Source organism: Notamacropus eugenii, chromosome 3 (genome assembly GCF_028372415.1).
Source record: "Notamacropus eugenii isolate mMacEug1 chromosome 3, mMacEug1.pri_v2, whole genome shotgun sequence".
NCBI lineage: Eukaryota > Metazoa > Chordata > Mammalia > Diprotodontia > Macropodidae > Notamacropus > Notamacropus eugenii.
The window spans coordinates 84676039-84703505 of record NC_092874.1 but is presented as its reverse complement, the minus strand read 5'-3'; the positions used below and the strand labels follow the sequence as shown (position 1 = coordinate 84703505).

General features: G+C 37.9%; 1 protein-coding gene across 1 annotated transcript in view; it reads right to left on the bottom strand.

Moving 5' to 3' along the window:
• The window catches only part of VIPR2 (vasoactive intestinal peptide receptor 2), a 141291-nt gene that overhangs the window by 92960 nt on the left and 20864 nt on the right, over positions 1–27467 (bottom strand). Inside the window, exon 3 of the mRNA XM_072652070.1 lies at positions 597–704. Within this exon, the coding sequence (XP_072508171.1) occupies positions 597–704 (108 nt within the window). The remainder of the gene's footprint in view (positions 1–596; positions 705–27467) is intronic.

Below are 27467 nucleotides of genomic sequence, written 5' to 3'. Positions count from 1 at the left end.
ATTGAAAATCTGAAAGTGCTACATGATGTTTAGTTATTGTTATCTATTGTGTTATTTCTCTTTATGTATAAAAACACAAATATGTTTTATGATATAAATATATGTATATATGCACATATTCCTACATGTGTGTCAATATATAAACAACCATATGTATGTATACACATGTATACACACAAGTACAAACTCCTGCACACATATAAACACACATGCACAAATATACACACATATATGCACATACATACATGTATACCTATAGGTAAACAGATATAGATGTATAGAGTTGGGCATTTGGCCCTGATTAAAAGGGGCATATTACTCAAATGTCATTTTAGAGTTTATCTCTTCCTGGACAATTTCTTTTTCCTTCCTCTGATTTGTATGAGGTGAATGACCCCAGGCAGGAAGCTTTGTGTTTTCTCTAAAACTAACATTTATCAAAATCCAGCTGGATGCTGGTCCCCATTTTAACTCCATGTACGTAAATGCCCAAGAGGCAGATGTTCTGGCTTCCTTCTGCCTTTACAGAAACCATAGCATCTTCCGAAAAGAGCGCTCTGGAGAGCCCCAAGATTCTCAGCACAAGCCCACTTTACCTGGTTTGTTGTAGAAATGCCTGAATACTTTTGGACACGGAACCGTGACAGTCTCTCCAATGTCAGCAGGGTGCCAGCAGGTAATATTATCCCAGATTCCACTACATGCTGTAATAAATTAAAAAAAGAAGAGATAAATGAAGTGAGGAGATGGCTGCTCACTCATGCAAATAAAAAAATTTAAATTAATAAAGGCTTAAAGAGAGAGTCAAGATGTAAATATTAACATGATTTACAAAAATACTGTATACATGGAAAATTTATAATTACACAGTAATTTCTTAAATTCTCTTCCTCTACCAGAAATCAGCAGTAATGATTTTTATGGAAATTATATCACCTTGTTGTTTTGGTTCCATTAACATAAGTTTTGAGTATTTGAAAAAAAATAAGAATCAGGAGTGGAAACGCATATGAACAAGTTAGCTTCTGTTTGCTAATGCCTGCATTTTCCTTTTTGAGTTAAGTTCTCCTGATGCACAAAAGTGTGCTCCCAGTAACCAGGAGTATATTAAGAATGACAGTAATCTAATTGACTCTTGCCTCTGGCTAGCTCCTTCTTGCCTTACAGCTCCACTGTCTATTTAAGAGTGCTGCGGTATGGTCCTCATTCTGAGCCTGCTGGCACTGCCAGGTCAGGTCACAGGATTTAAGATGGCATACTAGGGGGAGTCCACAGCACTGCCATTCTACTACTTGCCTTGACCCCCTTCTTGGGAGGAGGCCTGGGATATTGCTTCCCTACATGTAACCTAGGGAACTGACTCATTTCTCCAAGGGCATAGACATCCTTCTGTTCCTGGACATTCAAGGTGATTATCAGTGTATCTATGACTAGCTGTTACGGGTCAGAGCTGATGACTCGGTTTAATTAAAGGCTTGAACTGCCGAGTCCGCCAGTGTCCTATCCTATATTCTCTAACAGCAACAGCAAACAGTAGTGATGATAGTATTTATAAATCTCTTTCAGGTTTGCAAAAAGGCTCTACAAATATTATCTTATTTTATCTGCATGGCACTGCTGGGATATAGAGGCTATTATTATCCCTATTTTATAGATGAGAAAACTGTGGCAGAGAGAGATTTAAATGATTTGCCCAGGATCATACAACCTGTATCTGAGGTCAGATTTGAATTTGGGTCTTCTTGACTCCAGTGCAGTACTCTACTGACTGTACCACCCAGCTCCCTTTCTGTGCTGGGGGATATAGATCATCTTCTTTGCCATCATTTTCTTGAAGGGCTGATCTCTTAGGTTGCCCAGGTATTACCGTTTTTGGCTACCTACACTGGGATGAAGGTCTCCTGCCACCTCAAAAGCTCTTTCAGATCATTCAATTGAACTCTCATATCAGCAGATAAATGCTTCCAGTCAAATAGGCTCTTGAAGGACAGAGATTTATTTCTGTATCTCTAGTGCCCAGTACAATGCCTTATACATTCTAGGTTCTTAATATATGTTTGTTGAATTGATATTCAATAAGCAATTTATTTGTTTTGGTAAGCCAACTTGTGTCAAAGGAAATAACATTTCTGACTATTTATTATGGAGTTCATCATTATCATCCAATAATCACATCATTATCATCATCTTCATACTATAATAACGGCACTGGATTTAGGGTAAAAGGACATGGGTTCAAATTCTGACTACTCCTTACTATCTAAGTGACCTTGGGTAACTTCTCTGGGCCTCAGTTTTCTCATCAGCACAGTGAAGGGAGCTGAATAGATTATCTCTTAAAGAACTTTCATCTCTAGATATATGATCCTACAGATTTCATACATATGCATACAATGTGTTAGCCAAGGTTAAAACAAATTAAATAGACATAGTAGCTGACATTCAGGAGTCTATAATCCATAGATTGAATCCACTTGGAAAAAGTCACAATAGAACCAGATGGAAAAATGAAAAGTATAAAGGAAAATTACCTAGCAACATATAATAAATGTATAATATGTGGTTTGAGTATAGATTATCTTGCTTTCAAAAATACAGATATGCCACTATGAAGTTGGCTATGAACCAATTTTTGTAAATCAACACTTTTTCTTATTGAGTTTCATTGCAGGAATGGAACCATGTTCCCATCAAATCCAAGCTCTAATGGGAAGCAGAGGACCTCGGTTAGAATCCCAACAGTGCTGTGCAGGTAACTCTTAGTGTAATCTTGAGGAGGTTGCTTCATCTTTCTGGTTTTCCCTTTCCTTATCATTAAAATGAGGGTTCCCTTCCAGATCAGTCCCATGATCCTAAAAATAAGACTCAGCCCAACAAACAAATAACTAAATAATTCTTTTACAAATATTATAAACTTTTAAAAAATCTACTTAAAGGAAAATGATAATTTTCCCTTGAAAGTCAAAAGAGGAATATTGCATTAGAAATCAAATTCCCTTGAGGTTAGCACAATATGAGCAGGAAATATGTGCTGTCAGTAGGGTTCTAAGCACAAATTCTAAGTACAAATTCCCTATTAATGACCCAAGCTTATAAGAAGGAAGTGCTTGACATTTGCTTGTATCTTGTAGAATCAACAATGGGAATCCTGAATTAAGGTAGACAGGACAACTAGTTAAATCAATCCATATGTAGGGTAATGGGAAAGGTTCGGTTGCCCAAGGGCGCCTAGAGAGGAGTTTTGAAGGAGGAGGGGAAGCTAAACACTTTTCCTTTTTATTAAGAATAATGAAGCAATCTGGTACTGCCTAAGAAATGTGGTGGCTGATTAATAGAATACCCTAATTGCACAATATAAAGAAACAAATAAGCATACTAACCTGGGGTTTGATAAACCCAAAGATCTCAGCTTTTGGGGGAAGAACTCTCTATTTGACATGAACTGCTGGGAAAACTGGAAAGAAGTCTGGCTGAAACTAGGCACAGACCAATATCTCACACTATATTCCAACATAAGCTCAAAATGGGTACGTGATTTAGACATAGCAAATTAGGGGATTATGGGAAAGAAAATCTGTCAGATCTATAGATAAGGAAGAATTCATGTTCAAACAAGAAAGAGAGAAACTCACAGGAAGCAAAATTAATAATTTTGATTACACCAATTCAGTCAAAATTAGAAGGAATACAGGAAACTGGGGGAAAAATTTATAGCAAACTTCTCTGATAAAGGCCTCATTTCTCAAATATTTAGGAACAGAGTCAAATTTATAAAAATAAGAGCCATTCCTCCAGTGATAAATGGTCAAAGAATATGAACAAGCAGTTTTCAGAAGAAGAAATCAAAGCTATCAATAGTCACATGAAAAAAATGCTCTAAATCACTACTGATTAGAGAAATGCAAATGAAAACTGAGGTACTACCTCACACCTATCAGATTGGCTAACATGAACAATGCAAAGTAATAAAAGAAAACAACTGAATGGGAAAGACAAGATCTCTGCAAGAAAATCAGAGATATCAAGCAAATGTTTATGTAAAAATGAGCATGATAAAAAACAAAAATATTAGGGACTTAATAGGAGCAGAAGAGCTTCAAAAGAGGTGACAAGAATACACAGGGGAACTGTGTAAGAAAGATCTTAACATCCTTGATAACCTTAATGGTGTTGTTACTGATCTAGAGCTAAACATCTTGGAGAATGAAGTCAAGATCCTTAGGAAGCATTACTAATAGTAAGGCTGGTGGAGGTGATGGAATCATGAAAGATGACTGTGCTAAAGTGCTGCACTCCATATGCCAGCAAATTTGGAAAACTCAGTTTGTGTCAATCCTAAAGAAGGACAATGCCAAAGAACATTCAAAATTACTGAACAATTGTGCTTATCTCCCATACTAGTAAGATTATACGTAAGATTCTGCAACCTAGGTTCAGCAATATGTGAACTGAGAATTACTAGAAGAGAAGACTGGTTTTTGAAAAGATAGAGGAGTTAGACACCAAACCGCCAGAATTCACTGTATTATGGAGAAAATAAGGGAGTTTCAGAAAAAAAATACTTCTGCTTCATGGACTATACTAAAGCCTTTAACTGTGTGCATCACAACAAAATGTGGCAAGTTCTCAAAGAGATGGGAATACCAGGTCCTTTTACTTGTCTCCTGAGGAATCTGTATGCAGGCCAAGAAGCAACAGTTAGAACCAAACATGGAACAACTGATTGGTTTAAGATGGGGAAAGGAATATGGCAAGGCTATATATTGTCACCTTATTTGTTTAACTTATATGCAGAATACATTATGCAAAATGTTAGACTGCATGAATTAAAGGCCAGAATTAAAGTTGCCAGGAGAAATATCAACAATTCAGAGATGCAGAAAATACAACGCTGATGGTAGAAAGTGAAGAAGAATTAAGAAGCCTCTTGATGAGAGTGAAAGAGGAAAGTACAAAAGCTGACTTGAAGCTTAACATAAAAAAAAAACAACAAAAAACTAAGATCATGGCAACTGGTCCAGTCACTCCCTGGCAAATAGAGGGAGAAGAAATGGAAGCAGTGTTATATTTTATATTCTTGGGCTCAAAGATCATAGCAGACAGTGATTACAACCATGGAATTAAAAGCTGCTTGATTTTGAAATGGAAAGCTATGACAAATCTGGACAGCATACTGAAAAGCAAAGACATCACCTTGATGACATACGTCTGTATGGTGAAAGTTATGATCTTTCTGGTAGCAATGTAGAGCTGTGAGAGATGGATAATAAGGAAAGCTGAGTGCCAGAGTTGGTGATTTCAAAATGTGGTCCTGGGGAAGAATTTTGAGGATCTCTTGGACGGTAAGGAGATCAAATCAATCAATAGTTAAATTAATAAAGAATATTTCCTGAAAGGTCAAATACTGAAGCTGAATCTTAAGTACTTTGATCAGATAATGAGCAGACAGGACTCATTGGAAAAGATCCTGATACTGGGAAAGATTGAAGACAAAAGGAAAAGGGGATGCTAAGAGATGATATAGATGGATATTGTCACAGAAGCAACAAACATGAGCTTGGACAGATTTTGGGAGATGGTGGAGGGTAGAAAGGACTGGTGTGCTCTAGTCCATGGGGTCATGAAGAGTCAGACATGACTGAAAACAACTGTGCAACAACAAGAAACATGACAGAAAATGAAAATGACAAAGGCTGGAGGGGATGTGGAAAGACACTAAAATAAACATGTTGTTGATGAAGCTATGAATTGTTCCAAATATTCTGAAAAACATTTTAATTTGGACCTATGCCCAAAGGGCTATAAAACTCTGAGTACCTTTTGATCCAGCAATATCACTATAGTTCTGTATCTCAAGGAGATTAAAAAAAAGAAAAGGACCTATACACACAAAAATATTTATAGCAGTGTGTGCATGTGTTTGTGTGTATAAAGCACTTTTGCCCACTTTTCCTACTTTTTTTTGGTAACATGGCCATGTGGACAATTTTTTTTTGCAGGACTTCATATAATGGTTATTGTTTTTCTTGTCTTGTCAGTGGATAGGGGAGAGGTAGAGAGAGGGAGGGAATTTGGAAGTGACGATAATTTTTTAATTAAAAAAAAGAATCATGTCCACCAATCATTTCTGTCAGCTGTTTTGAAGGTTTAAGCTCCAAGACCTTAGGGAATGTGGCTTTTTAAAAAACAGACTTTTTTTTTAAACTATGAACTTGTAGGATTATAGGATTTAGAACTAGAAGGGATCTGGAAGATTGTTTTATCCAGCCCCCTAACTTCAAAGATGAGGAAACTGAGACTCAAAGTAAACATGACTTGCACAAGGTCACAAAGAGAAAAAGTGGAAGAACTGGGATATAAACCTAGGTTCTCTGGTCCCAAATCCAGTGTGCTTTTCAGTGTAAGAGACTTCCTTCTTTAATACATTTGCTTTCAAAGAAGGTACACTCAAATACAAACTAGGGACATAAATTTGTGCACATCTTGTCCATTCCCCCCATAGGACTCCCTATCTTGCCCAGAATGGTAGTAAAGCAGTCACTCACTGCCCATCCCCACTGTTGATCTGCCAGAGAGTTGACCTTTTCTCAACTTCCTGGGCACCCTGGTGCTCCTCTCTTATGTGGGGCTCACTAAATTGGCGTTGTGTTGACATCCAAATGACTGTATCCCTACTATGGCACAGAACTCTAGCTCTCCAGAGATCTACCCATCTCAGCCTCCCCAGCAGAGATCACAGGTGTGTGCGGCCAAATCCAGCAAGTTTATACACTTTTAATAGTTTTCTAGTACCCTTATCTATTTGTGATTAATTAAGTACTTATTGAATGTCTACTGTGTTTATAAGGGGCTATGTCAGGGACTATGGGTGGAGCACAGATATATAGAAGAGGTACCTGGAGTCAAGAATTTTTTAGTTTAGTGAGGGAAATAATACACACAGAGATAACTGGTACATAAAACAGTGTGAATAAAGTGCCATAAGCCTAGCTTAGCACAAAGAGAATAGGAATTTAGATTGGGGTAATCATGAAAGGATTTATGGAACTGATAGTACTGGAGCTAAGCCTAGAAGATAAGATATTAAGATAAGATATGGAAAAGGGCAAGATAACAGTTGGTAGAGACTGAGGGAAGAGTATATCAGGTGGTGAGAATTTCTTCATGGTTTGTCCTATGAAAAGGACCATGAATCAGGAAGGTGATGTCATGACTTGCAAGTGAATTGAATTTAAGTGAGTGAGGACTGTGCAAAGTCACAGCCTCACTCTTCTCGGCAGCCATCTGGATCCAATGGCAAGATATAGATCAGGATGCCTGGAGATGGCTCTGGATGCACTGGGAGAACTGGTCCTTTTTAAGCTAAGTTCTTTCCCAGGCTTAAACAGAAGTATAGAATGAAGAAAGCAGAGAGCATTTATTTAGACAGCTTGTTGGATAAGTGAATGAATGACTATATGAATGAATTCAATTTAATTGAACAAATGGTTACTAAGTAACAATGGTTACTAATAAATATAGTATCAGACTATATTCTGAGGATACAAAAATAGTATCTGCCCTCAAGGTGCTACTGGGATGAGCTTAAGGGGGGAAGATGATTTTGGATTTGAATTTAGGATGGTGATAGGATTTAGGCAGAGGCATACCTAGCAGGCAGTTTGTGATGTGATACTGGAATTTAGGAGAGAGAGTACATCTGGATATATATAATACACACACATATATATATAGCCAACACAGACATGCAATTCAACAAACATATATTAAAGCAGCTAGACGAAGTGATGGAGCACTCCTGTGTCACAGATATTGTGCAGTGTGTTGATGATAAAAGAAAATAATCTGTACCTTCACAGGGTTCCATTCTTTTGGGGAGAAACAACATATACATAGATAAACTAATTCAATATATATATATACAAAACAAATGCTAAATAATTATAAGGTTGGAGGGTCTCTTGTAACTTGGTGAATCAGGAAATGACAGGCGAGGAAATGGAGGGAACTTTGGGAAAGCGGTTCAGTGAAATGAGTCATTGAACTCTGGTTCAAATCTTGACTCTGATTTTTACTCCCTGTTTGACCTTAACCACATAATTTATAATCTCTTGGCCTCAGTTTTCTTATCTGTATAATGAGGGCAGTGGATTGGATAGCCTCCGAGTTTCTTTCCAACTCTAAATCTGTGATCTCATATGATCCCATAGAAGGTTGGCTGAGAAGGGGAAAAAAGAAACAGACTGACAGCCTTGGGAGATAACAAAATCAAAGAAAAGTGTTTTTTTTTTGAGGATGGGAGAGATCTGAACATATTTGTAGGCTGCAGCAAAGGAATTTGAAGATGAGAGAGTGATTGAGATGTCGAGTTTCTTGTTGGGATCAAGGGTACAAGTAAAAGGGTTAGTCTTAGTAAGAAGTGCTACCATTTTTTCAGAGATTGGAGAAAAAGTAGAGAGGATAGAGGATAATGTAAAAGACTTTTGGTATGTGGAGTAGTAAAGATTCTTGAAGACGAGGATCACATCTTCTGCATGTCCACTTTAGTGCCTTCCTAATATTTCTTCAGTTCAATTCAAGAAAAGTCTAAGTACCTGAACCCAAAATAGTCCTCTCTTGCACATAATAGGTACTTAATGCATTTCTGTTAAGCTGAATTTAAAAATGAATTGAGTAATTGAAGTTTCCAGTCAAAGTAACTCAGAGAATGCCAGTCATTTTTTTTAATGGGAAAATTAGTTGGAGGAGTTGTTTTGTTTTGTTGGGGGAAGATAATGAGATCAGATTTTGACATGTTTAATTTGAGTTGCTCACAGGTCTATAGGTCATCTCCATGGAAATGTATAGCAGAGACCTAGTACTGGAGTTTAGGGCATGGCCAGAGGTGTAATTTTTGGAGTCATCTGCGTAGAGTTAAAGATGTCTGAATGGATCAGATCACAGAAGAAAAGCAGAAAAGAGAGAAAAGATAATGGATAGGGTTGAAATGAAACCTTAGAAGATACCTCATCAATGAAGGGGAAAATTAGTGTAGTAATCCAAAATAGAAGCTAATTTATAAACAAACAATCACCACCAACAAAAATTATTACGTTTAGCTTTGACATGTAGGATGCAAAGTTGTAAAAAAAAAAAAAAAAAAAGAAAGAAAGAAACACTTTCTAATTATGGTTTTAGGCTAAAATCTAATTAATTTACGTTTTCTGAGCACTATTTGCCAAGATACAAAGTAAAGCTATGCTGGAATGAATACATCAAACTGCAAATTTTTTGAAAAAAGTAACTAAGAATTGACTATGTGTTATTTGCCACTCTTTTCTACCTGGGTGATTTTCTCGGTATATTTCATAAATACAAATTTTATGAACTATATACAGTTTGAGAGACTAGACAGGACTTTAAATCACCAGTGCAATTTCTTCTCTCCTGAACCATGATGTAAATGTCTTGAAAGCGTTGTCTCTTTCAGAAGTTTTGTTGTTTTGCTTTTATATAACCAACATCTAGTGTGTTACTCTGTGTGGACTAGGCATTTAATATTTATTTAATTGTAAGCTCTTTGAGGGCAGGTGCTATGTCATGTATCTATATGTTTGTGTGTGTATGTTAACCTAACAACATACATAGAAAAAAAGAAAATTGCTTATTTTCTAGACTATGAAATACAGTTAGATAGTGGCCATCCTTATATAATTACATATGTCGTTAGTAAGCATTTCAAAGGGACGTTGAGTCAGTTCCAGAATTGGAAAGGAGGAAGAGATTAAGCTGTCATATATTGGGAAAATTGTTGGATGTTTTCAATGATCTTGAATTGCTCTCTGACACCAAATGTGTGTATACACATACACACACATATATGCAAGTGTATATATATATATATATATATATTTTTATATGTATGTATAAAACTACCGAATTTAGCCAGTCATGCTGTATCATTGCTCACCATGACATACCATAATCTATGAAGAACTAAAATTGTGAGGCATATGCAAGAGTCAATAGAAAGATATGGTGTGCATATTGATGTGCATATGATGTCCAAGTTATTGCACAATAACAAAAATACAAGAGTATCAAATATATAGGGGGTCACAAAAATCTTATTATATTTTTAAGCCTAAGTAGCTTAACAGTATGTGAAATAACAATAACGATGCATGTGATCAGGAAAGAAGACAGGCTGGTCATCATACAATGAGAGAGAAGCTAAACAGGTGGACAGCTCAAGGGCTGCCCTGGTGACCTGTAGTCTACTGGGCAGATTCTCTGAGTGGGCTTTTTGGCCTATCCAGATTTGGTCAATACCTGCACAGGATGAAAAGGGAAGGATAAATTGGGATCTTCTCCAATGAAAGAAGTAGCCATATTGGTGATAGCACAGATCTATTTAAATAATGATGTATATATCCCTGATAGCCTAGTTGCTACAGGAGTTTGTTCATAGTGGCCACAATCAATATTCATTAGATGAATGAATGAATGAATGGAGAAAGGCTCTTCCCTATATTTGCATACCCTTTATATGGATTTTAAAGTCTCTGATGACCCCTGAATTAATATTATAGTTTGTGGATCCTATCCCTTTTCCTAGGCTGTAAACATTGCCTTTTATTTATCTATAACTGGAAAAAATTGACATGATGTCTGCTTAAAGTTTTAATGTTACACTGAGGTTACAGTTTTTGAAATGACCCCTCTCCAAGTGTACTGGCATGACCACCCATTAGGTGTGTTTTGCTCAAGGGAGGCCTGAACACTGCTCAGGTCTCTGATGTCATTCATGATGTGTCCAATAAGCAGGTCTAGGATTTATCAAGCACTCAAAGGGTATGTTAGTACAGTCATGATTTCACAAGTTTGAGCTCACATTGTACTGGAAGCATCTGGTCACTTAGAGTTTCATTAAATAGGTCACTAGTGTGTATCATCATCAGGAGACTATAAATTAAACAGTACAGTATACTAGCTCTGCAAATTGATGTAAGACTTTTCCCAATGTTATGATTTTCTTGCATTAAATGCCCATGAATATTGAACAAAGAATGTCCTTTGTACTTAGCAATGCTTTGACAATACATCATAAGTAAGTGGACTTTTCTAGCTTCCCCTCCTCTCCTCACTGAGGGGAGAACAAAGAAATGGTCTCAGAGTTATTTCTAGAAAAGATTTAAAAGAAAAGAAAAAAGTCTGAAAGTAAGAATAACAAATATTACTACTGTTAGGGGTTCCTTTACTTCTAAACTGGTAGACAATGTGGTCCAGGGTTCAGCAAACTACAGTTCAATCCAGCCCCACCTATTTTTTGTGTAGCCCAGAAAACTAAGAATGGGTTTTATATTTTTCATTTTTATCTTTCCAGGTTGTACAAAAATAGCTGTCAGACTGAATTTGGCTTATGGAACATATTTGGCTGACCCCTGGTGTAGTCTATCAGAAGGTACATTCAACAAGATGGGACGGGAAATCTGGATTTCACTAATGTCTTGAAGTATTAAGGGAATAGACTTGTTCTCAGATCTAGAAATGAGACCTCGAAGTGATGGGTAGACATTGCAGAATGCCTGATTTTGGCTTGACATAAAGGAAAAACTTCCTAGGGATAAGAGCTACTCCAAAGTAGAATGAATTATAGTAGTGGGTTCTTCTGTTGTGGAAGTTTTCAAGTGGACACTGAGGAACTTGTTAGGATTTTTGAAAAGGGCATCCCCGTTCAGAGAATGCAGTGCACTACATGAGCCTGGAAGGTTTCTTCCAACTCTGAGAATCTTTGAAATGTCCCTCTTTCTCTGACCCATCTTATTCCTTTTCTGCATTCTTGGACTTTTTTTTGTTATTGCACCTTCTACAAAATTTCCAGTGATTAACACAATGTCTAACACATGTGCTTTAATAAATATTTGTTTGGGGTGCAGGGAGGGGAGATAAGACATTTTTGGAATGTTATTGTTTTCAGGTGGCTGACATATTTGAACCATAAATATTAACAGTAAAACAAAAGAATTTGTCAAGACTTTAGCTACATATATAAGGATCAGCTGGCTCATGCTAACTGTCTTCCTGCCTACAAAATAGAAACAGCCCTCAGTCGGATCCTTTCATTATAAAGAATGATAGCTACGTGGATAGGGAGCAGGGAGAGTATTTGTGATACGCAGATATTTTAAAGCGTCTGTTGTAAGCAGATCAGCAAAGCAATTTCCAAGGGCCATCTGTCAGAACATGGAAATAGCTTTGCTATATAAAACTTCTCTTTATAATGGTATTAGTTATAATGGGATATTACCTGTTTAAAATAATGTCTCTTTTGGTTACCTAAAAGGAGGTCAGTGGTTTTCTTTGTATTTAGAAGTTGAATATTTAACTCTGTACTTTGATTACCACATCCTCGTGGAATGTTAGAGCTGAAAGGGACAATGTCTGGGGTGTTCTCCCTCTTTACCTCTTAGCTTTCCCGACTTCTTTCAAGTCTTAGCTCCAAGGTCATCTTCCATAGGAAACCTCTGATTATCTTTTATCTTTTCTGTATATATCACGTATGTGTATAGTTACTTACATATTGCCTCCCCTATTTGAATAAAAGCTCCTTGAGGGCAAGGACTGTTGTTTTGTTTTGTATGGGGTTTTTTTTTTGCCGTTCTTAGTGTCTGGAACATAGTAAGCAATTAATAAATGTTTGTTGACTGAAGTATACTGAAAAGGGACCATAGAGCTCACCTTGACCAATCCCCTCATTTTACAGATGAGGAAACCAAAGCTCAGAGGGATTAAGTGAGTTATCCAAGGTGTGTGTGTTCATCTTTTGTTGCTGAAGAAGACCATGCCATCAGAGAAATCATGACATGACTTGCACTGGACTTTGTTTTGAGTGAGGGAGGGCTGTGCAGGTCACCAGCCTCACTTCTCCTCCAGAGCCATCTGAATCCAGTGACCAGAGATTCATCAGGATGACTGGAGGTGACTCAGGATGAGGCAATTGGTATTAAGTGACTTGCCCAAGGTCACACAGTTAGTGTCAACTTGTCTGATGTGAGATTTGAACTCAGGTCCTCTTGACTCCTGCACTGGTGCTTTATCCACTGTACTGCCTAGCTCCTGTCTAAGGTAACATAAGTATAGACTCCTATGATGACCATGGATTTAAAGCTATAAAAATCTTAGAGGCTATGTAATCCAACTCCCTCATTTTACACATAAAGAACTGAAACATTGGGAGGCTAAGTGACTTGCCCAAAGGGTGCAGAGGTAGTAAGAGGCAGAGCTGAGACTGGGACCCCACCAGGTCCTTTGGTTCTGAATCAAGCTCTCTTTTCATAGTACCATGCTGTCTTAGAAGTCACCTACTCCAACACTTTCTTTTTATGGATCTGAGGCTAGGCAAGAGTTTAAATCATGTGCCCAGAGCCCTATAGCTCTAGGAAGATCTAGGATGAGACCTTAGGTCTCTGGGCCCCCAGTTTGGCATCCTTTCCCACATACCATGCTACTACTCTGTCCTCCCAATAGAACAGAAAACTAATACGCAAATACTAAAAGGATATCGGTCAACTTTTAAGCGATAGAAAAGGAGAGCAAGCAGTTTGGCTGACTTTAGACAGCAACGGCCAGCTCTGACTGGTGAGCATTTGGAACTCCTCTGGAGTGAGTTCACTGTGCTCACAGAAGATGAGGTCCTAGGAGAAACATTAGCGGGGCTCATTAGCAGGGACCAAGAGAGAGTGAATGGAAAGATGAGAGGAGCCACTGTCTGAGAAAGCTAGCTCTGCTCTGCCAGCCAGAGAGAAAATTTTTTGTCTGGGTTGATTCAAGCCAGAACATATAACCAAAGGTCATGGAGAGGGGAAAAAACACTTTCAAAAATTAATTTGATTCCTGCCTGTCCCTCCCCTCCCCCTCCTTGGCTTTATTTATCATTCATCTCATTAGTTTCTCTAGCCTTAAAATAGGTACCAGGCAGTGCCTGAGAAAACTTCAAAAAGAAAGAAAGGAAGGAAAGAAGCAGGAGGCAAGAAGGAAGGAGGGAAGAGGAAAGAGGATCCATCCAACAATGTGGATATCTGACCAGATGAAGGCTTCTTAATTCTACACACAAAGGGAAAAATCACAATCTAATAATACACACTAACATAATATATAAATAAGGTAACACTACCTGATGGATGTTTCATTATTACATACAGAGAGAACACTGGCCTTGCAGACAGTGTACAACGTAGCCTCACATTTAAACAAAATCTTTCTCAAATCTCCCTTTCTTCTCTCTAAGAAATCTGTAATTGTTTTCCTATCTCTTTAATTTTTCAAGGCACAATTCCTCTCTCTTAAATTGACACTCCACCCTTTATCCTCATTCACAGGTTGTCAAAATAAAGCATAAAATGACCTACATAGATTCTAGAATCTGAAAAGAGTGCTGAATTCAAAGTTAGGAAAGACCTGGGCTCAAATGTTGTCTCCAAAATGTATTGTCATTTAACCTTTGAACTACAGTTTCCCCATCTGTGAAAAGGGGATAAAAATGCCTAGAGTGCCTACCTTGTAAGGTAGGGTCAAATGAACACCTGTTACGATTATCATTATTTGAATTCAGAAAGCATGGGTTCAAGTCTCAGATCTGCCACTGATCACCTACATGACCTTTGGCAAGTCTCTTCATATCTCTGGGTCTGGTTTTCATCAACACTGAAAAATGAGGGTGTTAGAATCAATGATGTGGAAGTCCTTTTTAGACCATTAAGCAATCAAGCAACCAGTGTTTATTAAACAGCTACCTATTATATTCCGGGCACTGTCCTAGATGCAGGGGATATAATGCCCCTAATGAAGCAGTTCTTGCCCTGTAATAACTGAAAATCCTTATGTCTTCTACAGCTTTTGTAATTTGGCCCCATTTAATGTCTTAGATAATGCTTTATGTCTTACAAATACTTAATAACATGGTTGTTCACTAGGTAGAAAAGGGAGTCTGGTGGTGACAAATAAGGGCGAGATCAGCTAAAAATTTCCTTAGGGACTGCTGAGTGGCACCTTTGTCTTCTTAAATCATAAACTGAGTTAGAGTTGCTCCAGTATAAAGTATTTAGGAACTCCAGCAGGTATACCCTGCTCTTAGAGAAATCAAGAACCAGACAACTTGAGAACAAGTGTGGTCTTCCACTCATGAGACCAGGCTACAAGTACAGACTCACTAACCACCACCTGCCAAGCTGCAAACCCAACAAGGAAAGTGCACACTTTTTGTCTTTTTATATCTTTGTATGTATGGGTATATGTGTCTTCTCCCAACAAAGGATCTCAAAAGGCCTAGAGGAATTTTCTTTTTGATAAAGGGAGTCAGATGGCTGTAGTTATTTATTTTTCCCCTTAGAAAGTGAATCAATCTTAACCTTTCACTTTAAACCCTAGGTAAGGCTATCTGAAAACCGATCAAAATAGAACAAGGCTTGTTAACTTTTGGGGTCATGGGCCCCTGGGATGGTCTGGTGCAGCCTACTGAACCCTACCATGAATGAATATTTAAAATGCCCATGAAATGCATAGGATTACAAAGGAAAGCAGTTGCACTATAATATGGTTACATAACATTAATAGGAACACAAAGATGCAGACATGACTGAAACAACTGGATGACAACATAAACGATGAAACGAAAACCTAGAAACCCAAGTTCAGGACTCTGGGTTAAGAACCCGTGTAGAAAAGGGTAAAAAATCACAACAGGAGACTCCTCAGGGACCATGAAGTGTCAGGTTTGCTCACAGACCACATACCACATGTCAAGCCTGGGTCTGGATAGCCTCTGTCCAAGTGACTGACCGGTTACTAGTAGAAGAAATCAGGAAGGACAGATGTTCGAGCCGTAATAGCTTTGCTGTGACTGGGCCCTATTTTTAGACACTTTAACAACATCTTTGAAATACCTCTCCTGGCCTTCTGCATTTTTGTTCTTCGAAGAAGCTAGCCGGTGGCATTCCACTCATCTGTGTTCTCTTCGGAAGGAGCTAAGGCCCTACTAATGCTTCTATGAAAAGCCAAAGGAAAGAGAAGGTTGGTCTGAAGATGGTTATGACTCAGTGGGCACAGATGAGACCAATGTTATATTTCGGCTCCTCCCACCTTAAGAAGGGAGAACTACATGTTTCTCATATGTATATCTTACCTGAAGAAGTTGCTGACAATCTACCACAGTCTACTAAGAAACTTCTGTTGCCCCCTCCACCTCTAGCCCTTTCAAGCTTGTTAAGAAGATTCTTCATCACCTTAGAGCCCTGATGCCAGATGGCATTGAGGATAGAGAGTGGGGGTTAGTGTTTTTGATAGCTGCAGGTTAAAATTCTACCTCTGACATGTACTTTGTGAGCCTGGGGAAGTTATGTGACCTCCATGCATTTTGAGTAGCAATAAGATTTATCCGCCACTGGGATAATGGAAAGAACCCTGACATTGGAAATGGAGGCCCTGGGCTCAAGGCCTGTCTCTGTAACCTTAGGCCAGTCACTTGGCTTCTTTTGACTTGACTTTCCTCCTCTGTAAAATGAGGGGAGGTTAGGCAAGATCAGGAGTTCTGAACTTGGGGAGTCTGTGAGCTTGTTTTTAAAAATTTATTTTAAAAACATTTTGGTAATATTTTAATAAAATTGAATATCATTAAATGTAATTGAATCCTTTGAAAATGTATTATTTTATGCATTAAGAACATTATTCTGAAACAGGTTTCATTGTCTTCATCGACCTACCAAAGTGGTCCATGACAGTAAGTCAATAAACATTTATTGAGCATCTACTACATGCAAGGCACAGAGATAAACGCTGGGGATGTCAAAAGAGGCAAGAGACAGTCCCTGCCCTCAAGGAGCTCCCAATCTAATGGTCACAATCAGTGTTAAAAACCCCTGGATTAGATAGTCTCTCAGCTTCCCTGTGGCCCTAAATCTATGACCTGTCATCCCATTAAGTCATAAACAGGTGGAGACATGGTTGGTAGGAGAGTTTCTATGCCAGGAATTTTCCAAACATATGAAATGACAAATCCTGTGTGTATTTGTGCAGTAGATACAGATCATTATAATGAGGGCATACACATATGTAGCCTTTATCTTTGGATCTGAAAGTAGTGAGGGTAACAACAACATTCATGTACTGGTGGGTTTGGAAAAGCCAACAGCCCTTCTTGCCACCACCAAGTTGGTAGCTATAGTTACTATTTGCAGTATTCAGATGTTGTTTATATGATTCCATCTGACTCATCTTTGCTGAAAAACAACCAGTCTCAAAACAATCCCTCTCCTGAGTTTTAAGTTCTATTCTGCTCTGTCTACCATTTCCCAACAGCCCACAGCTCAAATCCATCACGATTGTTATTCTTTAGAATTTCTTAGTTCCTCAGCCCACCTCACTCACTATGAGTACATTGCTGTAATGAATGAATGAATCAATGAATGAATGAATCATTAAGCATTTGTGATGCACACACTATTCTGCTAGAGATACAACGAAACATGAAAACAGTGCCAGCCCTCATGGAGCTTGCTAATGGGGAAGATGGTCAAATAGTGATCATGGTGCTTCTTCCTTTCATGTTAGTCTGAGCACACATCCCACTTGATGGAGCAAGGTTGCAACAAATCCCGTCATATTTTATGATCTTTCAGGGCCCCCTTGTCTTGCTCTTTAATGAGAAATAAGAATTACATCTACTGAAAGTCTTGTTGGACACATGATGGCATGAAGGTGACCCTTGGTTGTCAAGAATTGTGTCAATGGCAAGGTCTGGCAACTTCTACTGAAGGGAAAGGCAGGCTTGGCAGTGGAATAATTATGTGAGTGTAGTTTATCAACTAAATCTGTAGGGGCTCACCACCAGGCTAGCCACACAGAGATATGTTTTTGGCCACAGCAAGTTTTGATGACTGTTTTTGATGATTGTTTTGAGGGATTGTGTGTACCTAACATGATGAAAATAAGAATCATTCAAGTATTAAGGAATACGAAGTTCATGTGGGTAATGCTACTGGATGGAGACACTCAAGAGAACAGAAGGAATATTTAGATCACACAGCTATGAGAAAAGTAAGACACTAGCACTATTTGATAGACCTTCACTTTGGTCCTAAACACACTGGTGCTGTGCTCTGTCTTCTAGTCTCCCAGAAGACGTATTTATTCTCTTGGTTTGGTTTCCTTTCTAGAGCTTCAAAGGGACATAGTATTGCTTAACGTCTGCTAATTGCCTCATCTTTCTGAGGCTTCACTGAGATTTTGGAGAAGGAATGCCTCAGAAGTCTACTTTCAAACACACGCTAAAGTTACAGTACCCAGGGCCTTGTTTCATCAACGGCAAATTCCTATTGTGATCTATTTGACCTAAGTAATATTCCCAGCTCACTCCTGCTAATCACAGACAAAGACTAGTTGGAGCAACACAGAGATCACTCTAGGAGCAAGATACAGACAGAACTCATCTCCCATGGTCCAGATATCATGGAAAGAAGCCATACCACTCAAGAGGCAATGAAAGAAGAGGAGCTAGAAATTACCATGGATTTGGACACTACTTAGTAGTGTCTTTACTCTTGTCAGTGTATAAAATAGTAATGATAATGATAATTGGCATCAATTGGAGTCTTACTTGATCCTTGTGACAGCTCTGTAAGGGAGGTACAATGAGTATTTTTACAAATGAGGAAACTGAGGCAGAGTGAAATAATTTTATTTGCCCAGAGTCATACAGTTCATGGGGCAGCTAGGTGGCACAGAGAATGGAGTTCTGGGCCTGGACTCAGGAAGGGCTGAGTTCAAATATGACCTCAGACACATACTAGTTATGTTACTCTGGGCAAAACAATAACAAGGATTTGAACTTATATCTTCCTCGGTTCAAGGCCAGGGTTCTTTCCAGCACAGCCTAAAGGATAAAATAACACATTCAGGTTCCACTTGGACTATGTGTCTGTTCTTAGATGACCACAAATGATTTCTTAAATGAAACTGCCTTTTATACACTCTTTTCAATTCCTAGAGAAGGAGCATGGCACAGTGGGTAGAGAGATAGCTGAAAAGCCAGGAAGACCAGCGTTCAGCTCTTTACCTCTGACACATGCAAGTCATTTAATCTTCAAAGACTAAGAGTTTCAGAGGAGGTCACAAAGCACATTAGTAGGAGTTTCCTCACCTCGGAGTTTCCTATACTAATGAAATCATAAGTGTGGTTCCGGTTCTATTTCTTTCAATGGCTACCTTCAGGTGAAAATCAAAAATATCTTCCCTAGTCTGCTGACTTATGTTACTTGAACTCTTGCATTCTTGTTTTTTAATTAATTTTTTTTAAAAAATGAAGATCTGACTTCTGTTCTTCAGCCTCCCTTTACTATCACCCATAGAGAAAGCAAGAAAAACAAATCCCTGTTACAAATATGTATATTCAAGAGAAATAAAGTCTTGTATTGACCATATCAAATATATATATGTATATATACACATATAAAGTACATATATGTGTATCTATACACACAAAATACATATACATGCAAACTACATACATGCATACATACACATAAAGTATATGTGTATATATACTTTGTGCATAAGAAAGACTTTGAAAAACTTAGGAACTCTGAACACAATCATCACAATTCCAGAGGACCCATAATGAAACATGAAATCATGAAAATATGTATATACATATATTGTGCTCACAAAATACATGGGTTCTGTTGATCTGAGCTACTGACACCTAAGCAGTGTAATTCAAGCTTCTCCCAATGTGTACTATCTTTAGTTCCTAAAGAAATCCCAAATATTCTGAACATAAATGACAATAATTATAATACTAATTGTAGAAAAGAAGGCTTTTTTCCTTTTTTTGTAATATGGCTAGTTTTCTTTTTGTAATGGGGCAAGTTTTATAATATACATTATATTTGTGATATCAGTAGATATTTTACTATGTGTTTGTTCTGTGTAGAATTTGAAATTTTGATCTGGAAGTACCTTAATTAACAATGTAATGGCCATCCTTTCCAGTGCAGAGGACAGTGCTTTGCATACAGAAGTTTAACAAATATTTATAACTAGACTGAGTAAATTGCTATTATCAAGAGCAAAGGAAAGTATTTTAAGAAAAAGACAATAACCACTACAGAAAATAAAAATCTCTGGCATAAGTAGTCAGTGTAGTCTGCTAAAAGTTGCATGACAGATTAAAAAAGGAGATGATATTCACAGGGGATAACAATCTTGGTTCAGATGAAAAATGACTAAAACAAAGGAAAGGATGTTAGTTAGCTGCAAGGATGAGTGGGAAGGAATTATTTCCAAAGGCTAAAGATACAAACAGAGTTGAATGAGAGTTGGGCTGCACAAAAGGGCAGAGAATCTGGACAAGTCACATTAAGTCTCTTAGTTGCTCATCTACAAAAAAGAAACGGTGATAAAAATAAAAATAATGATAATAACAAGTGTAGCACTTATCTCACAGAATCATTATGAGAATCAAATGAGACAATGTATGTACAGCATTTTTTTCAACCTTAAATATATAGGGCATCCCAAGAGTCTTGGTGCAGTTTAACACTGGAATAGTTTAACTATTCTTTTAAATAATCAGCAGTTTTTTAAATAATCAATAGTCATTCATTGGCTGCCTACTATGCACAAGACATCAAGGTCATATTAAAAAAAGCATAAAATATGAACTCTGGCCTCAAGAAATTTACCCGTTTCGTTTTGGAGTGGACGCACATACACACAGAGAAAGAACCCACATGCTGCCCAGTGTTGTAAGCTAAGTATTATCTGAGTGATGTAAATAATATTTTCTATAGGAGAGAAAAAGAGGGACCAAGTATTTTCATGTAGGGCCATCTGGGAAGGCTTCCTGGTGAAGTAAAATTTGAGTCGGGTCAGCAAGAATATGTAATTTTTTTTTCTATTTTATTCTGATTCTGAATTTAACAAATGCCAAATAAAATGGACATACACAATAGAACAGAAAAGGAGGATTGTCCAAGAAATTGCAGGTCTCTGTTATGAACAGCTTGCTTTTCTTTTTACATATATAGAAGTTCAGCCTGTAGCATTCAAACCTGTCCCATTTGTATTTCTTTCTGGCCTGCCTTCTGTTTCTTGTCTGCATTTAAAAATAGATAGCCCTCCTTTCTTTTGCATGCCTACCCCTACAACCTCTACATCTCTTACCCCATCTCCTTTGGGGAAAAAACTCCAATGACCAAGTGATGGTTAAAATATTTTTTAGATAGAGGAAAAAGAAAGAGTATTTTAGAAAGTTGGGGGATAATTATGACAACTCACATGTATATGGCACTTTACAAACTTACAAAAAGCTTTTCCCAAAATTTCTGAGATAAATAATACAGAATTATTCTAAACATTTTCAATCTCAGAGAGTCTGTTGCTTACACATGGTCACACAGTAGGGGAAAAATCAGGACTTGAGATCAGTTCTTCTGACTCTAAATTCATTGTGCTTTCAATTTGCCCCATTCTGAATCTCAAAAAACCATGAGTAGGTACAAAGGTGAGACTCCAGAGGGAGAGCTGGATTTGAGTAAAGATAATGAAAAGATTGGTTTGCCTGGGGCTGAGAGGTTTCATCTGGAAGATTAACAGGTGGTAAGCCTGGAAAGGTGGGTGAGCTCAGATTATCAAGGGCCTTTATTTAGTATGAGGTTAGAAATGATAAGAACAGCATGTTAAAACAAAATAATGCCATATGTGAATAATTTCAGGATGAGATGAATGGAAGAGCTACTAACTCTGAAAGAGCAAAGGAAGACCTTAGGGGCAGAAGAATAAGGAGTTTATTTTTGCCATGCTGAGGTCTAAATGGCAAGCAGACCTTCAAGAATGATGTTTCTGTGCCAGCATGCACCCTCCCTTCAGAACTAGCCCCTCTAAATAAACTTTTCTACATTCTAGACCTTTTTAATTGCCAGACTTCTCAGTCCTTACAGGGAATACTTTTTAGAAGCTGATTTAATCAAGAGGAAAAAATCTGTCTACTTCTGTACCTAATGGCGTATGTATATATGTATATATATAATATGATCTCAAAAGCTCCTTTTTTCTCTTTTGTCCAGGTCTGTATCTTTTCTCTAAGAGAGGTATCCGTTTTTCATAGATTTTTTTTAATTTCCCAAGATTCTAATCACTCTCTCTTAAATGACCACCTTGATTTTCTTTTATTACCATCATCTCTAGATTATTAAGATAAAGCACAGAATGACCTATGACTACTTCTTAAAGTGGAAAGGGGACATAGATCATTCATTTTACAGATGATGAAAACAAGTTACAGAGAACATAAATATATTAGCTATGGCTATATCACTATTATGGCAAAGACAAAGCCAGGACTTAAACCTTGTTTTCCTCCTTCCCACTTCAGGATTCTTTCCTTTGGATTATGTAATAAGATTATATATGTGTGTATATATGTATACATATATATGTATATATACATATATATGTGTGTGTGTGCGTGTGAGTGTGTGTGTATGTATAGATATCTATTTATCTATCTATATACGTATATGTATATCTATATACCTAGTTGACACATATTAATTCAAACTTGAAACGGACTTTAGTATTTGAGGTACAAGAAAGAGAAATTTCATGCTATGTGAACTGAAGCTGCCGGAACAACTCTTACCTGTAGCTCATTATCTTTGTGAATAGGGCCTTCATATAATTTTATTCTTGAGAATAGAAAAACACACAAGATAGGGACTGGGGGAAACCCATTACCAAGACGTTGCCACAAGATGGCGCTTTACAATTGGATTCCAATAGAACAGAGATGAGGGACCTTTTTCCATCATCAGGCTAAAAATTGCCTTCAAGAATTTCAATTCATTTCAGCTCAGGTCAGTTCAACAGAAGTTTATTACCCTCCATGAAGCTGAAAACTATCGTGGGCAATGTAAATCATGCACAATCTAAAAGTCATCTTTGCATTTCCTCCATAATACAGACGTGTAGAAACAAACAATAAAAACTTCCAGTTCATAGGTACCAATTTTGGTTTATTGCAAATAAATAAGTGAAATTTAATGGCTTTTAAAGAAAAATATTACTGTTCTTTATATTTGCAAAAAATTACAAAGAAGCAAACACAAGAATGCTTCTTCTGAACATCTGCTTGGGCAAAAAGATCTCACTGAAGGTCACAGAAGGAGGCACGCCTGCAACTGACAATAGCAATTCTTTTTTCAAATTTTCACAGGGCAGAAAGCAATTTTTTCTGGGAGATTTTGGTTTAGCCATTCAACTCCAGGAATTTCATTGTTAGGGAAAAGTTTCTGTGCTTTTCTAGTAGAAAAAGTTCAAATCTTACCTCAAATATTTACTAGTTGTGTGATTCTAGGTAAGTCACTTATTCTTTTGCTTGCCTCAGTTTCCTAACCTATAAAATGGGAATAATAATAATAGCACCTACCACTTAGGGTTGCTGTGGGGATAATATCGTAAAGCAAACACTTTGCAAACCTTAAAGTACTACACAAATGCTAACCATTAATGTGGTTATTTTTGTTGTCATTCTATGCAAAGTCACTGAAAATACATCTGGGTTTTTCTTGGGAGGAGAGAAGAATTCACAATGACATGATTAAAATCATGCTCTAGGATAGTCACTTAGCACAGACCCTGGCACACAGTAGGCACTTAATACAAGTTTACTGATTGACATTACTTGAGTCGCTAGTTGTATACCAGATAGCTTGGAGGTGGAGGATTGGGAATTGAAGGCAGGGAGCACAGTTAGGAGATTGATGCCAGTCAGGAGAGGAATAGTGAGGCTCTGGACCAAGTTGTTGGCAGTGGGAATATTAAGGAAGGGACAGATAGGATGTGATGAAATCAACTGCATTTGGCAAGTGATTGGAGTGAAAAAAAGATATAATTTAGCTTCCTTCGTGCAGGGAAAGGATTGTTAGAGGAAAATGAATCTGGGTTCAGGGACTTTAATCAAATGCAAACCATGAAGCCAAAATGACTCTAACCTATTAGAAATAAAAGACTGAAAAACAATCAGACAAATAAACACATTGGGAACAAGTTAAAATCTTATCTGTAGAGTTTTTAAAACTGCTTAATCAAAAAAAAGTCCAAGAATCAAAATAAGTCTCCAAACCTGAACCAATCTTATACTTCATTTGGACTCAGACTGCCAAAAATAGGAAAATAGGAAGCATGACACAGCGGAGAGATCACTGGACTGGGAGGCAGAAGACCTGGGTTTAACTCCCAATTACTTCCTGCCAGTGTGACCTCTCCAAGTCTTATCTACCTCATTCACAAAATTTGAGTGTTGGACTGGATGACTTCAAAGTTCCTTTTCAGCTCTAAATTCTATGAAAATGTTAAGCACCTTGAGAGCAATAGCTTCCTCCTCCCTCCCTCCCTCCCTCTTTCCTCCTTCCCTCCCTTCCTTCCTTCCTTCCTTCCTCCCTCCCTCCCTTCCTTCCTTCCTCCCTCCCTCCCTTCCTTCCTTCCTCCCTCCCTCCCTCCCTTCCTTCCTTCCTCCCTCCCTCCCTCCCTCCCTCCCTCCCTCCCTCCCTCACTCCCTTCCTTCCTTCCTTCCTTCCTTCCTTCCTTCCTTCCTTCCTTCCTTCCTTCCTTCCTTCCTTCCTTCCTTCTTCCCCCCCCACCATTCTCTCCTCTTCTTTCTCTCCTGTCTGAAGACCACTACTCAGCCTCAATGTCATCCACATCCAGGAACACTTTAGCATTTTAGTAATTGTTGGTAACTACTACTGCTGCTAAAATTTGCTTAAAGTGGCAAGAATTGCATAAGGGAAGTTGATGAAGACTGAATATGATGCTATGGACTGTGTCCTCTCTGCTGTGTCCACTCTGGTTCAGTTCCGTATGCCTGATACTAAAGGGACCCCACTCTGGATGAAATCTTGGATGAGTCCAATCCAGTCTAACCAGCATTAACTAAATATCCATCATGGTGCTAGTGATTTGGGTGACCGTGTTGGGAGGAAGTGTAGTGTAGGAGAAAGCACATTATATTTGGAGTCAGAAGGTCTACTCTAGGCAGCAATATCAGCTCTGTGGTTTACTACCTCTATGACTTTGGGCAAATCATTTAATTTCTCTGAACCTTAATTTCCTCATCTTTAAAATGATAATAATAACATACTACATTATCACAGAATAAAAGTAAACACTTTTTGGAGCTGGCAGCATGGTGTAATGGAAAGAGTGTTGGATTTGGGATCAAAAGACATGAACTTGAAGTCTCTTCGGCTATGGACTATAATGGGGAATATTCTTGAATATGAGGAATATACATGAATATGGGGAATACGATGCTATGGACTATCAGAAGGGGAACTTGTGGCCTCGAGACCACATATGGCCTTCTAGGTCCTCAAGTGTGACCTTTTAACTGAAATGTTGGATTCAGTCAAAGGGCTGTACTTGAGGACCTAGAGTTCCACATGTGGTCTTGAGGCTGCAGGTTCCCCACTCCTGGACTAAACTGTTCACCTACAAGAAAGTTCTACCTTTTTCATCCCTCACATGGAACTCATCACTGATGTTAGTTATCATTTGGGTCATAATTAACCCCAAAGAATACTCAATAAATTTAACAAACAATTATTAGATGCTTCTATGACAGAATGTTATATATACTAAGCAGTGGGGATACAAAGAAGAAAAAGAGACAGTCTTTGCCTTCAAGGAGATTCCAATCTAATGTAGGAAGACAGGAACCTGAGAAAGGAGCAGTATCCAGTGTTCCAGTGGAGTTGAAGCTAAGCTGAGTTTCTGATGGAAAATCGAGTTACCTGAAAGGTTGGGAGCCCTTTATAAAGGAAGGTTTTGGAGGAGTTTAATGTTTTGCCCTCTAGCCCTCCAATCAGAAGGGATAGAACTGCATTTGAAGCTGTTTCTTTGAGGCACCATGTTTGCCATTTAAGAGAGTGTTAGAGCTCTCTGTGTCAGTTCCCGATGAAGGCCTTACCTAGGAATGTCATTTTATCTGAGGATAATGAACACTTTAGGCACCTAGAAGTGAGCTATTGCTAGGACACACCACTTTGGGAGTGATGCCATGTTATTTCAGAGGTAATCTTCCAATGATTTATGACCAGGATTTGGGTGACTTCCCAGTACTATTCCAAATCATACATCTATCAGTGTTATGATATCTTGGGATAAATAGGTCCTTCACACATAAAACAACAGAAGAAAAAGAGAGTCCCTACACTGTTTTCTAGGAGACCTGATATTCCCCTGAGCCTGTAGGTAAAATGATCCAACATCAGAAGGAAGTACCAAGTCATCTGTATTACTTCTTCCAGGTCACAAAACAATCTTGTTTCATTGCCCCCTCCTACCTCTAGGGACTCCAGAACCTGTCAGATTAATTCCAAATATCTTTTACTGAGAAAATTGCAGGTTGGACTAATAATCCTTGTGTCTTACACTAAAGGCATCTTAGCAATGATGTAATACAACCTATTCATTTTACAGAACGGAAAACTAAGATTTAGACTTTAGGGATAGAAATTCTGGCATTGGACCAGTTTGAATGCCCCTCAGGATTTTGATCCTAAATGGATATGGCTTACAAAATAACCCCAGCCTCTCCCAATAGATTTGAAATGTCAAGGTATCCAGAACTGATTCAATACCTAGAAAATCCTCTGACTATCAGAGGTAGGCCATGGTCAGACGAGACATCATAGGGAGGCTATGGACTTAATAAGTTAAATTTCTTTATGTCCACTCTGGTTCAGTGCTGTATGCCTAGTACAAAAGGGACTCCATTCTGGATGAAATCTTGAATGAATCCAATACAGTCTAATCAACATTAACTAAACACCCATTATGGTGTTAGTGATTTGGGTGACCATGTTGGGAAGAAATGTAGTGTAGGAGAAAGCACATTATATTTGGAGGCAGAAGTTCTACTCTAGGCATTAATTCCAACTCTGAGGTTTACTACCTCTATGACTTTGGGCAAACTGTTTAATTTCTTTGAACCTTAGTTTCCTCATCTGTAAAATGATAATAATGATACACTACCATTATTACAGAACTGAAAGAAATTAAACATTTTTTGGAGCTGTCAGCATGGTGTAATGGAAAGAGCGTTGGATTTGGGATCAAAAGACATGAACTTGAAGCATCTTCCGCTATAATTTAAACCTCTGGACCTCAGTTTTCTCAGGTATAAAAATGAAAATTCTCAGCTATAAAAATTGGATTAGATATATTTTAAGGTCCAGCTTGAAATTCATGATTCTAAGAACTCTAAAAGAACTTCATATGTACTTTATAGTTACTTATCTTTCCCCCAGTAGAACATAAACTTCTTGAAAGCAAGACCTATTCAGTTTTTGCCTTTGTATCTTAACACCTGGTGTGGTACCTGGCATGTATTAGGTTGTAATAGATTGACGGTTGATTTCAATTGAATTTAA